The sequence below is a fragment of the Agelaius tricolor genome, unplaced genomic scaffold (assembly GCF_023055355.1).
Source record: "Agelaius tricolor isolate 1412-34295 unplaced genomic scaffold, bAgeTri1.0.p SCAF_62, whole genome shotgun sequence".
Classification (NCBI taxonomy): Eukaryota; Metazoa; Chordata; class Aves; order Passeriformes; family Icteridae; genus Agelaius; species Agelaius tricolor.
In genome coordinates this window covers 946042-959339 of record NW_027269322.1, presented here as the reverse complement: position 1 = coordinate 959339, position 13298 = coordinate 946042, and the positions used below count along the sequence as shown (strand labels likewise).

General features: G+C 42.0%; 1 protein-coding gene across 2 annotated transcripts in view; it reads right to left on the bottom strand.

Moving 5' to 3' along the window:
* GALNT18 (polypeptide N-acetylgalactosaminyltransferase 18) overlaps positions 1 to 9892 on the bottom strand; it is a 232945-nt gene extending 223053 nt beyond the window's left edge. For both annotated transcript variants that reach the window (XM_071456589.1, XM_071456590.1), the window contains exons 1-2: positions 9592 to 9892; positions 9184 to 9449 (exon numbers count right to left, since the gene is read on the bottom strand). In XM_071456589.1, coding sequence (XP_071312690.1) covers positions 9184 to 9418 — 235 coding nt within the window. In that variant the 5' untranslated portion in view covers positions 9419 to 9449; positions 9592 to 9892. The remainder of the gene's footprint in view (positions 1 to 9183; positions 9450 to 9591) is intronic.
* Between the last annotated feature and the right edge of the window lie 3406 nt (positions 9893 to 13298).

The following is a 13298-nucleotide window of genomic DNA, read 5'->3' as shown; positions in this document are numbered from 1 at the left end:
GCTGCTTTCAGTGCCTAAATTCACCAGTGACCTCGGCATTGTGTACAAGTTTACTATCCCTTTGGAACTTGGGTTTGGGTTTTTCTATTGCTGATTTGTTTGCTTTATGTCTAACAGTTTTGCATTCATTTTGAACTTGTACAGCTTTACAGCCACGTGAAAACATTAGCTGAAATACCTCATTCTGTTACATCTAAGTTTAATGATGTCATAATCCTTTATGGCTGACATCATGTTGTAAAGTCACAGAGTTCTAACTCTGAAAAAGCAGGATCAAAACAACAATGCACAATTATAATATTTAAGACCAATAGCATCACAATTTTGGTTCCAGGCCCAGTATTTTGCTTATGATAGTCTGGCTGCACGCAAAAAAAAATTCTTACTTCATTAAAGGTGCTACACATGTTTTATAAGATCCATATAATCTAAAGCAAATAGATTTAAGTCTTCAATTTTTGAAGATTTGGGGTTAATTAACAAGAAAATATTTTTAGCAATCTACTAGATGTGAAATTGGTTTTGAGAGTGGCAGGAAAGCAAAAGGCTTTCAGAAGAGAATCAAAAATGGTGCATCACTTCTTTCCACTCCATGGAAACTCACTAGCACTAGTTTCACCAGTTTCAATAAAACCAGTGCAGAATCCAGAGTTTCTACTCAATAACTGCAATTTCATGTCAACTAAGAAAGGATAAAACATTCAGATATTCTTTACAGCCTGTAGCTTTTGCTGTACTTTTCTGCCCCTTCACCCTCCTTGTCCTTCAAACTGTTAAATGCGAACACATCTAATCAGAAATTCCACAGAAATTACAGCATACTACTCCCACACCCTTCACTTGAGCAACTTAAAATATTCCTGTTAGCACAAGTAGAAGAGGGAAAGGCTGGCATAACGTGATCATTCCATATACAGCTGGTAAAATTACAAATACCTCAGAGAAAGACAAATACACAGAACAAAGTTATTTTTAAAATGGTTCTGTGCTCAGTTCTGTAAGCCCTTTTTATTCTGTGCACAGAGAAATCCCAGAAGATGTTTTCTCCAACTTTAATTGCAATGCAATGATAATCCTGTAATGGATGAGTACAGACTCACTGAGTCTGCAGTGCTTGAAAAGTTTATCTGACAAGTTTTGCTTTTACCTCCAGCTTGCCAAATCTTCCTGCAAAGCCTCTGGCAAGTCATGACTTGATGCAAAAAGAAAAGCTTCAAAGCAATTTGAATCCACCGTGAAAGCAGGGACAGGTAATTCTCTGCATTAGTTGGATGATTCATGAAAGAGATCTTTAGCTAGATTCAGATTACATATGAGCAAGTAACACAGTCTAAAAATCTTTATTATCTCCCTAAAATGTAGGCTAGAATGATCATTTATCTATGAAAGAAAAAACTCACAGAAATACTATCTTTTTCTTATATTCTCCAGAAAGCTGCTTATAGAAATCCTATTTTCTCAGAGATCACCTGTGACAGCTCTAATAAAAGGAAAATTCAAACATTCACATTTAAAATATGGGGCTTGATTTAGGAGATGGGAAATGCCAAAACCAAAACTGCAACAAGATTTCCACGCCCCTACTGACATTACTAACACCAGGTCACTGAACTCCTGAATTTTTAGCATAAAAGCAGAGATTTAGGCAGTTGTGTGGTATTTAAGATGGGCTAATTAAAACCTGCATGTTGGGAGAGCTATCTAAGCTCATACGTCAGGGTTCATGTAAGCCTCAAATTTGTGTCTCTGGCAGATGCGGCTACCGCAGCACACCTCAGCATCTTCTGGGGGGAAGAAGGGACCTTGTGTCTGATTCTTCTGAGCAGCTCCAGCAGTCAAATCTGCCACCAACAGTCTGTAAAAGTGGGGCCACAGCAGTTCTCTCTCTATCCCCTTCCTCTGCCCTGCTCCTGCAGGTCTTATCCATAGGGATGAAGGCTCCAAGTCAGGGCTTCCACTACACATTCACATGGCACTGATCACAGGACAGCTGGGATTCCTGCCAGCTGCCACAGCGTTGTTGTCATAGAAATAATATATTTTCAAAATCTCATGTCTTTAAAACACAACTGAAGTAGCAAATATAGCAAGAATCCCTCACAGACTTGAGAAGACACATTGGCATTTTAAAGACCGAGCACTTCAAGGTAGCAGCTTGGACCTTCCACCTTCATATTCTAAAACAGAAATCAGAATATTCTCATTTGTTAATTTTCAAAGCACTGGAGAACTGTAATAACAACCATCAGGTTTGCAGCTCCTAAACATCTCTGCCTTTCCCTCAGAAAACTGAGGGTATCATGTTAAAAACAGAACCTTAAGTACAAAACAGCAGTTGAGCAGAGAAAAACTGTGTAGAAAACAGAAACAAAATGTTGTTTCACCAAGAATACATCTGCACTGCACAACCATAGAATAGATTTAGGTATATATAACAGCACCAGGAAGTCAAAGCATTAAGATTCATGTACCTGAGAATTTCAGTGTCTATGCAGAGCATCTGTCCACACTAATCCAGCAGCTTGTTAGTGAGCTGTTTATCATGTTCCTAAAAGGAAGGAGCCCAGAAGTTTCTAAAGAGGCTATAGCTAGCACTGCAAGGCCATGGGCAGCACAGAAAACTACCTCTGGAGATAGTTAAATGGAAAATAATACAGCAGATCAATAAAAAGGGATTTGCCTCAGAGGAATGGAGTTAGTTTTCACAATATGAAGCTAGTTGTCACTTTTGCACTAGTCAGAAATTAAACTTCATTAATTTTGTTAATTGTGGACCAGTAAATCCCCTCAACTGCTCTGGACTCAGGGACAATCCCAAGACACCACAGAGCGCAGTTTCCAACCTCCAGGCCAATTGTGGCTGACAACATAATCTTATGGCTGCATGCAATGAGAACAGCCATTAACCAGCTACAGAAGATTCATGTCCCATTGTGTCCCTTTCCACATTCCATAATGTATTAATAGCTGAGAATCAAGGTCCTGGGCTATTCCAAAGACAAACAAGGATCCTCCATCACCCTCAGGAGGATGGCAGCTAAGCCATCTTCAAGCTGCCACCGCTGTCTCAAGATCTGAGCCCAATATTTGCTCTTTTAAATCACCACAGATTTTCTTCATACATCATGTCTCTAACAGTCAAATAGATAACATCAGCTTACCCCACCACTCCCCACACTTATGCACACGTTCACAGTGTAACATTGATGACAAGACCTGTCTGTTGAAGGCAGAATTAAAGTAAACTGCTTCTGTGTCTTGTCACAGGCAATGGAGCAATGTTGGGTGGAGACTGGCAAAAACTGCCTTATGTGATGCCAGAGAGAATGAGAGTCCAGCACCAAGCTGATCTCACACATTACACACAATTCCCAGCAGCTGTGTGTAGGTCTTGCTTTATGTTTCTTTTCAGATGTGTTTACCTCTATTCTGGTCCTACAGATAAAAATCACTCATTAGTACTGAAGTGGGCACAACAAGCTGGCAGGAAAACCCTCAGCTGGAACCCCTGCAGAGCTGCAGGCTGCTTGTGCCAACCTGAGCAACAGCCCAAAGTGACACCAGAGTGGCACAAATGAAGCACTGGGTGCAGAACCTGGAGCAGAACAGCTCTGTCCATCCCTGCTCAGCCCATCCATCCTCTGCTCAAACACTGCACTGAAAACCCCCCTCCTTCCACAAAGGCTGGGCCATTATGCAGAGATAACAAATGTCAACAAAAACGGTATTTTTCAGAGAAAAATGCAAACTTTTCTAGCTTAGCAATGAGGGAATTTGTGGAGGGCATAGAAGTCACAGCTCTGCTCTTGACTAATTTTTTTAACCTTCTGTTGAAGACTTCTTTCATGTGAACTACAGAAATTGTCAGGATTGAAGGAAAAGGAATCCAGATCAATTCCCTTCCCAACTACAAAGCTATCATTCACTCTCACCCCGTGGCCAAATAAAACTTTCCTTACTTCTGTCAAAAGAAACAATCTCAAATCTGCCATGCCATTCCCATTGTAAAAACCTCAAGAAACAGAGCAACCTAGATGACAATCAGAAAAATGGAAAATAAATTTGAAAAAAGAAACCTCATTCTGAAGAAAATAGAATAATTCAATATCCACCAATGAAATCCAGTTACCTTAATAAGGCCAAACTAGCACTCCTCAGTTTTGCCCACTGCATCCTAACCCCAGTGACATAAATCCTCAGTGGAAGAACTGGCAAGAATACAATTAGAAGGGAGCTGAAGATATTCAAAGTGCAAAAAAGTTAATTTTAATAATAGTAATAACATACAATCAAGGTGTAGTCAACAGAATCAATATTAAGTCTTCAGTAGATTGCCCTTGAAATACCTACACCTCCAGTTTCCTTGAAAATTCACGGCAAATTAAGTCTTCCAACTGAAATAACTATATTAAGGTTTCTTTAGTGTGCTCATCCCTAAGCATGGAAGAACATGAAAGTTAAATCCCAATTAATCTGCACTGACATGCAGCCATCCAGAATGACTTGAGAAGTCACAGTCTAAAGAGGAAAAATAATGGGATTAATCCTGTCTCTCTTACATATGCAAGTAGTTGCTTCCATTGCAATTAACTGCATTGGGACAGCAGATCTCTGTGCTTGTTCAGAGACAGGGAATACAGAGCCCTCTGCAGTGGAGCAAGAGCTGAGTGCTCCCAGGGCTCCTGCTTGCTGCTCATTTGTTTCTCAGAAGAATAAATATGCTGCAACAAGTGATAAACATGCCTAATTGCTTTTGAGCTTGAGGGAAATAAGCTGAGCAGATTTAGCCATTAATTATTCCCAAAAGGGAAGTACCTCAGAAGTAAGAGACATGGTGGAGTGGCCATTTGAATCCTGGTGAGCTGGCTTTATGGAACCCAGCTAAAGTTAGTTATCCAGGCTGCAAAAGACACAAGACATCCTACTTTGTGTTTGAGATCAAGAAATAAAGGGTAGATAACAAATATGACATTTACTTACTCAAATTTTCCCAGGCTAAAATTAAGAATGTGGATTGACCTAGTCCCCAAGCTCAAAATACGCAGTTTCTGAGAGCAAATTGTTTCACCCTAATACCTGACACAGGGACAGAATGAATCCCACACTGAGACCTCTCCCTCGCCCAGCTGACCACAGACAGTGATCAGATATCCAACTGTGGGATAGCTAATATTAGCTCAAGTAAATTCACATAGCACATCATTCTAAGCAGCAGAATGAAAGACAATGTAAACAGCTCTTCTCTCACAGATTTTCCCAAGTCCACACAGTGCCTGATATTCCACTGATAAGAACAGATGCAGCAGCTTGCAAGAATGGAGGACCAAAGTCCTACTAGGAGACAGACATCTTAGTAACCATCCATCAACCTTAAAAATTCAGCTAGTCCAGAAATGAACTGTGTGTTACAGCTTCAATTTAGATCTAGCCTCTGTCTTAACTGTTTAGTAAATCTGCTTAGGTCCAAGGGCTTGGAAGGAAGAATGGGTGAGGGCAAGGAAGCAAGTTCATGTCATAGACTTCACAGTCTATAATCTTTTAAGATAATTCCACAACAAAAACATCATCTGATTAAAACTAGGAGGGCTGAAAAGTACGAAAATTACATTGAGTAATAAGACAGGATGATGTGCAGTGGTGTTTTGAGTGATATGGGTTTAATCATAGCTTAGTTTTTCAAGGAAAATTAAACTATGAACTGTGATGGCCTAAAGTGAGGCTGCAGAAAACAACACATTTCTCCCTTCTGGCTGGTGTTTTTCACTTTGTCACTGATATAAACTAAGTATCAGATTAAGAGCAGCCTGCCCACTCCCCTGATCTTCCAACTGCACATATGATTTAGGGCGAGTTTTTGGTGTCAGAGCCAATGCATGATGCATTATTGAGATGAAGGAGATGTTGTGATCTGTCTGAAGCACTCTCATATTGATTTTAATAACCTGAGAGTGTCTGGGGTTTCTTGAGCCACTTTGGTGTTTGTGAACTCAACAGAACACAGTTTTTCTACCCCATTTAACACTTGTTAACCTCAGCCCTCTAAGGTATAGTTTCTGGGAATAGAGCTCAGTGCTACTACACAGTCCATGTGCCACCGACCTCTGTCAGGCATGAAAAGGGCTGCATTTCATCAAGCTACCCATCTGGTCCTTTACTCAGTTTCTTTCATACACATAAACACACACACACAAGTAACCTCAACAAAGACACCATCCTGTCTGCAACCTCCAAAGGAGGTGGGAACTAGAAGTTTCTCTCAGTGGGCTGCCTGCTAGCATGGAGCATATGCCTCCCACTGAAGAGCTGGGCTGGGGGGAAGAGAATCTCCTTGGGACTGGTTGTGGAGAATTCAGACACCACAATCCCACAACACACTGCCATAGAAAATCCTGCAGGTCGCCATCACTGCAAAAAGGTAAAGTCACTTGGCCAAAACCATCTTGTGAGCTGAGTCTGGCCACAAGCCAGGAACTCAGGATTCCCAGGGTTCAGGCAGCTCAAGTTTCAGCATCCAGCTTTAGCTCCACAAGCTTCTTTCTGTGCCCTGGGATTTCCCTGTCCATACCGTTCTTTCCAAACACCAGGCAAACCAGCTTTGATTCCCTCTGAACCTCTCTTATCTGGAAATCTCTTTTCAGTCTGATACTTTTCTTGCCATGAAAATGTCTTTTTAAAATACATACTTTAAAAAGGGTTTTTTATGAAGGCATATCCTATTTCTTCTCATTTCCAGGACACTTGATAAAATATTACAAGACTGTAATTTATATGCTAAAGGAATTCCCAGATGGCATCTAATCATACAATCAGAAAGCAAATTAAAATGAAATATAAGTGTAACCCCATGTGTAAAATGCAGCAGCTAAAGCTCTAGCATTTGCAGGATATCCTATGGAATGTAATTCTATTACCTGTGCTAATTTCATGCCTGTTCAGCATTGCAGAACATCTGAGCTATTGAGACCTCTGTCTGACACAAAAAAAAAGAAGTGGTGCAAGGAAAAGTTTAATAGCAAACTACAGATAACCCTTATAACCATGTCTAGAACCATTACAGCAGCTGGTTTACTCAATTTCTGGCAACAACTCTCAAACATGTAATTTCTTAAAGCTGGCCTTCAAGTTCAAATCAAACCCAGTCAAGCTTGGGAAATTTCTTTCAATAACTTCAGTGAGTTTTGCACCATGACCCAGAATTCACAGTGTCTCACAGTTCTAAACAAAATCTGATTAAAGTAAGACCCTATTCTGCAGTATCTGCCACAGGAATTCCTGTGAGAACCCCAGTTATAATTATTTGGCAAATAAAAGTACAGAAAACCCACTCTGAGCTAAAGATCTGTGATTTTTATTTTATTCATTTATTTATCTTAAAGACTAAGTAGTTTCAATAAGGCATGAGAAGCTTGTAAAGCTTTTATTTTAATACCCTAATATTTTAGTACTTATCACCAAACTGTTCACTTAGTTAATTTTGAAAGACCCTCTTCAACTTTAAAAGAAGCATTATTTGAGGAAAAAAAACCTCTGGTTTGGCTTATGGATAGTCACCAAAAAAAAAAAGCTTATGCTCTAATCCATGCTATACTCTCCCCAGATTTAAGTGAACATTTTCTCTACTACTCTAAGAACTGGTGACCAAAGGCACCAATATGGTTAATTTCCTTAAAAACAGTTAGAGTTTCCTTGAAAATAAACAAGGCTATTTGAGTTTCACACCAACAAACCTGAAGCAGTTATGCTCCAGCCTCATAAGGGAAGTCAATTAACTTTGTGTACCTCGCTCTTGGCCAGAGCCTTTAGGAAAATCCCTGCCTTTGTATGTGCTTCCACAGTGCACTCCACTGGCACACAGACAAGAATACATTTGCTTTTAAAAATCCATTTCAGGAATCAAGACAAACGTAAGGACTGTATGATAGAACTTAAAACTTGAAGAAGCTGCTATAACCCATTCTCCAGAGAAGAAAGGGGAAAAATTATAAAAGCAGCATTTACTTTGAGCAAGATGACAAGACTATCTGAGATATGAGTGCATATACAAAATGAATGATGATACGCCATATTTAGAACGATATTAACACGAGTCAAAGCCAAGTAGCTGGGCTTTAACAGCACTACAAAGTTATGTGTATTGACAAGCAGCGAAGCCCAGCACACGTGGGGCTACCCACCCTGCTCGCTCCATTTGCTTCATATTCCCAAACACCAGCTGGTCAAAGCTGCTTGGAAGTGAGCGAGGTTTTTTTGCACCGCTGATAGGTATCCTTCATGGCATGGTCTACTCTTCTTCAGGTTTAGGAGAGACTAGTACTGGAGTTTGAGTATTTGGTGGAGGTTATGCAGAAGTGGATGAAGATGGTTCCTCTAGATTTTGTACAGGTTCTCACCTACCCCCAAGCCTCATCACCAACCAATTCACTTGGCAGGCTGAGAGAGTGACGGTGTGATGCCATGCAAATGATGAAAGTATAAAGGAAGACACTAAAGATCCCTCAGTAAAGCATAAATCATGTAAAATCCCAAACTCACAGGAAATAATCATATTCTCTCCCAGTGCCTCCCCACATCAACCTTTCTCCCAGGGCAACTATTAAAAGGCGATCAAATTAAAAGGCATTACATAAAGAGAGATCGCCCCAGTTACAATCCCAAGAGGCTCCCGGCACTACAGCGGCACTGAGGGAAAACCTTCATCATCCCAAGGAACACAGGGACTCAGCACGGATTAGCAGAGTCGGGCTTAAAGGGGGAGGAGAACAAGAATTCCACTAGCTGCAAACCATTTTGAAAAATAACAAATGGAAATTAAAAAAAAAATTAAAAACAAATAAACAGCAAGATGGGAAGCGGGTCTTGGCTCCGAGCCCCCCGGCGGAGCCCTGTTCGGGGAAGGCAAGGCAGGAGCTGAGGGTGGCTCCAGCCCAAGGCCGAGCCCCGCGGGCGGGGGCGGTTCCCGCAGGGCCCCCCGGCTCTGCCGCTGCCCGCCGGGCTCCGGGAGGGCTGCGGGAGGGCTCCTCCGGCCATCTCGCACGCTCCGGGCTGGCCATGGCTCTGCCGATCGCGACAGACACGACAGACACGACAGACACGACAGACACAGGAGGAGGGGATGGAGCTGCACACGGCGAGCGGCGGGCGGAGAGGGGAGAGGAGGGCGAACAAGCGGGGGTGAGGTGGTACCTTGGATGTGCTGCTTGATGACATTTTCCAAATGGTCCAGCCTTTCTATAATCCTTAAAGTGTCCCCTTTGTCTTCCTCTAACTTTTTTTCTGAGATCGGCTCCTGCACTTTCACATAAACACTGGCAATGTAGTTGGTGACCCAGCCCACGTACAGCAGGCAGACGATGTTAGTCATTCCACTCAAAATCACGCAAGTGGACACTAAAGTTTTGGTTTTCCTGGTGCACACCATCCTGAGATCCCTCCATATAGCTCCAGAAATCCTGTGATCCAGAAAACAAAAATAAGCTGCGAAAAATATAAACCCTTCTCCCCCTTTCCCCGAAACGGAGACCACTCCGAAGTCAGTAAATTTCCATGCAAAAAGTTCTCTGATCCACAGAATAAAAAATACTTGTCGCCTACCTAGAAGGAGCGGTGGGGGCGGGGCGGGCTGAGAATTAGAATCCCGGCTTTGAGCACATGAAAATCGCGGAAAGTTTGTGATGGCAGTGCCGAGAGCAGACAGCGAGGCGTGCCCGCCGCCCGGCTGCCCGCTGCCCTCAGGCACCGCCCCCGGCCCCGGGCATCACGGACGCGGCCAGCCCAGCGCCCGAGCCTGGCAAACTTTGTTCCCAGCGCCGCCGCTTCCCATCGCCACCGGCCGCGGCGGAGCCCCGGCGCCGGGAGAGCCTGCCGGGGAGCGGGGCTGGCCCGGGACTGACAGCGCCTGGCTCCAATGGCAGCGGCGCTGCGCGGGGCCGCGGGGCGGGGATGCAGCGGGCCCCACCTGCTCCTCGCTCCGCACCGAGCGGCGCCGGGGCCGGCCCGCCGCCTCCCTCCTGCCCTGCCTGCTTGCCTGCCTGCCTCCCTCCCTGCCTCCTTCCCCCTTCCCTGCCTGCCTGCCTCCCTGCCTGCCTGCCTCCCTCCTTCCCTGCCTCCCTCCCTGCCTGCCTCCTTCCCTGCCTGCCTGCCTGCCTCCCTGCCGTGCCCGGGGTTGGCTGCGGAGGATCCCTGGCCTGGAGCAGCAGAGGCGGCAGCCGCCGGTGCCGTTCTCTGCGAGAGCAGCGGTGCCGCCGCTCGCACCCAGAGGCGTCCATTTGCCTGAGGAGTGAAACCGGAGCCGTGCCTTGGGCTCGGCTCCCAGCGACCCCCCAGCACTGCCATGTGTTTGGCTTTGAGCCTCTCGGCGTGCCCGCTCCCCGCCCAGGTTGGGCTGGGAATGCCGAATGGTTGCTCGCATCCGCATCGGCGAGCCCCGTATCCGTCCGTTCATCGCCTCCCCCACCTCCGTAGGGACACGCTCTATCCGAGAACATACAGAATTAGCTTCAGTATCAGGGGCAGGATCACTAACTCACAATTTAGTTCAGCATATCCTGCTGCTTTCCTCTTTTCACCTCTATTTTACATTAATTTTGAAAACACATTATAAAGGCAAATTCCTCTCAATATGAAATCTCACGGATTTGAGAGAAGGCACATGATTAATCTTTTCCATTCCTATTAAATAGGGACTTTTGTTCTGTATGAGATCATTTTCTTTTGATAGTTTCAAGACAGAAATATAACCAGCATATCCAGTATTAGAAACAATGAAGCGCGTGTTAATTAACATTCTAAAATTATTTTAAATACTTATCCAATGAAAGCAAGAATATCAAATGTTGTGGATTGACTGCACTCTGTAGTCACGCTCCAGAACTGATCATGCCACCAGGGTTTGCCAGTGTGCAGAAAGCCCAGCAAGGTGCTAGGACATACTGCTCTGAAGCATAAACATGGGAGTGTTCAAACCCTTCAACAGCTCCAATGTAGATTGCAACATCCTTAGAGAAGTAAAAGCAGATGATTTGTCTTAGGTCTTCGGGCTGTTATTTTTAAATAAATTTCAAGCAAGACCCAGTATTCAAGAAAGAAGGCAGACAACTGTCCTGCCAAAAAGGCAGAATGACTTCTTCCTTTCCATCAGTTGGTACTCCATAGAAACAGTAAAAATGATGAGTACTCAGACACATACAAACCAGCACCACCTACAGAGGCTGCAGTCAGCTCTGCCAACAAAGCTGAAAAAACAAACTGCCCTCTCAGCCTTCTAAGCCTCTCTGAAAACTAACTGAAATTTTGGCCAGTTTAAAAGTAACACTAGAAGAGATGAGCCCAAGATAACTCCCTTGTAAATTAGAATATATTACACAAGGTATTTGAATTAGAAAACAATATTTAGATTTTAAGGAAAAATATTTTCAATAATACAGGGAAGTTTGCCGGACAAAGCAGTCAATGAACAAGTTCAAGCTTTGTAAAAGACAAAACACTGACAGAATACATTAGAACAGTTCCACCCTCTAAGTCAGTTAATCTTCTTGGTCTGCAATAAATGTTTGTCTACACCATCATTTATTTTCTTATTTCCTGTCTTTGTGTAATACTTCAGTGTTACAGCTTTGCTTCTGGTAGCACCTGAGTGCTATGGCTGAAGCCTTTAATAATAGTGTTACCTTCACTTCCTTTAATCTTTGTAAACCCTGCCTGCAGTCACAAACTACAAATTCTTCAGCAATTTAGGCAGAATCCAGGACTTAGCCTGGGATTTCTCAATTTAAAGCACAACTTATCTGAAATCAGACCAGGTAAGGGATGAGTAACAAGCATTTATAAGTCATAATTGCCATGGAAATGTATAAAAAACTAAGCACTAACTGCTTTTATAAACAAATAAGAACAGTACTTGTTACTAATGACTGTAAGCACATCCATAAGTGATACAACCATTTGGGAAAAGGTGGATAATGTGTCTCACAGCCTTAATAGGTTGCTTATAACAGTAGATAATTGATTAACCTATAGTAACTATTCATAGTTCTTTAGTCTTTTGTTTCCATCAGCTCTCTGATAATGTTTAAAATATATTTTTATTTATAACCACATTCTCCTACTGCCAAAGCTGCACTCCTGTCTCCTAACTTGAGCCTAGATTTTACAGAAGCTACTCTTAATATTGACTTCATAGCAAAACCTCCAGATGCTTTGATACACACCAAAAAAAAAAAATTCTTTCTTTCATGCCTCTGGTAATAATATTCTAAACAGGTCTCTTTAAAAGTCTTCTGTTATTGCTTTATATGAAGTTGGAGGTATCTAAGTGTATGCCATTTAGAAATTGGTTGGTTTTGTAATTTTGATTTATTGTTTAGTATTACAGTCCAGATGAGACCCCTTTGTGTGACATATTACATAAATACATAATCAGTCCACTTCAATAATTTAATGGGAACAAAAACAGGAAAAGGAACAATAGGAGAATAGAAATGCTGCCAGCCTCACATTATAGTCAGGGAGAAAATTAGGTGGTAAAACCCTGAAATGTTTCTTTTTTGAACATATAAATTATAGGGGAACACAAGGTCTGTGAAATATTTTTGCTTAAATGAAAGTAGTGTTTTCTGCTTCAGGTATTTAAGCTTGAGGCAGTACAATCTACTGTGCAGGTTATTAAAATATGTGTCCTGATTTTATCCCTGTCCTGATACTGCTGTGCTATGTCATGCTATGCAAATTATTATATTATATTATATTATATTACATTACATTACATTACAGGATATTATATTATATTTTTTTATTTCAACATAATTATTTCACATTTCTTAAAACAGGTATGTATTACAAGCTTTAATGCAGATTTCCCCCAACTACACTGCTGTAATAGGGCACCATTTCAAACAATGCTGAGGGAATATTAACCTCGCAATCTAATCAATAATGCAAGATAAGTGGCAGATGTAAAGTGACCTATAAGTAATTCAGTTAGTATTTCTTACTTATCATTACAATTCATGGAAGTGAAATGTTTAAGAACTGCATTTTTATTGCAGCATTTTGATGGAGGTTAAAACATTTTTATGTCTAAGATGGTGCTTGAAACATCAGAACCAAAAATACTTACTTAATTTTTATAAGAACAAATTTCTTACACCTCATTAGAAATCAGTGGAAAAGCTTAACTTTTAAACTTTATTTTTATCACATTCTATTCAGATTCTTAGCTGAAATCCTATTAGTTTGTGGAGATATAATCTTCATTATTGTCTAGTCTGAGGAGATTTTCTTCTATTTCTTCCCTCTCACCT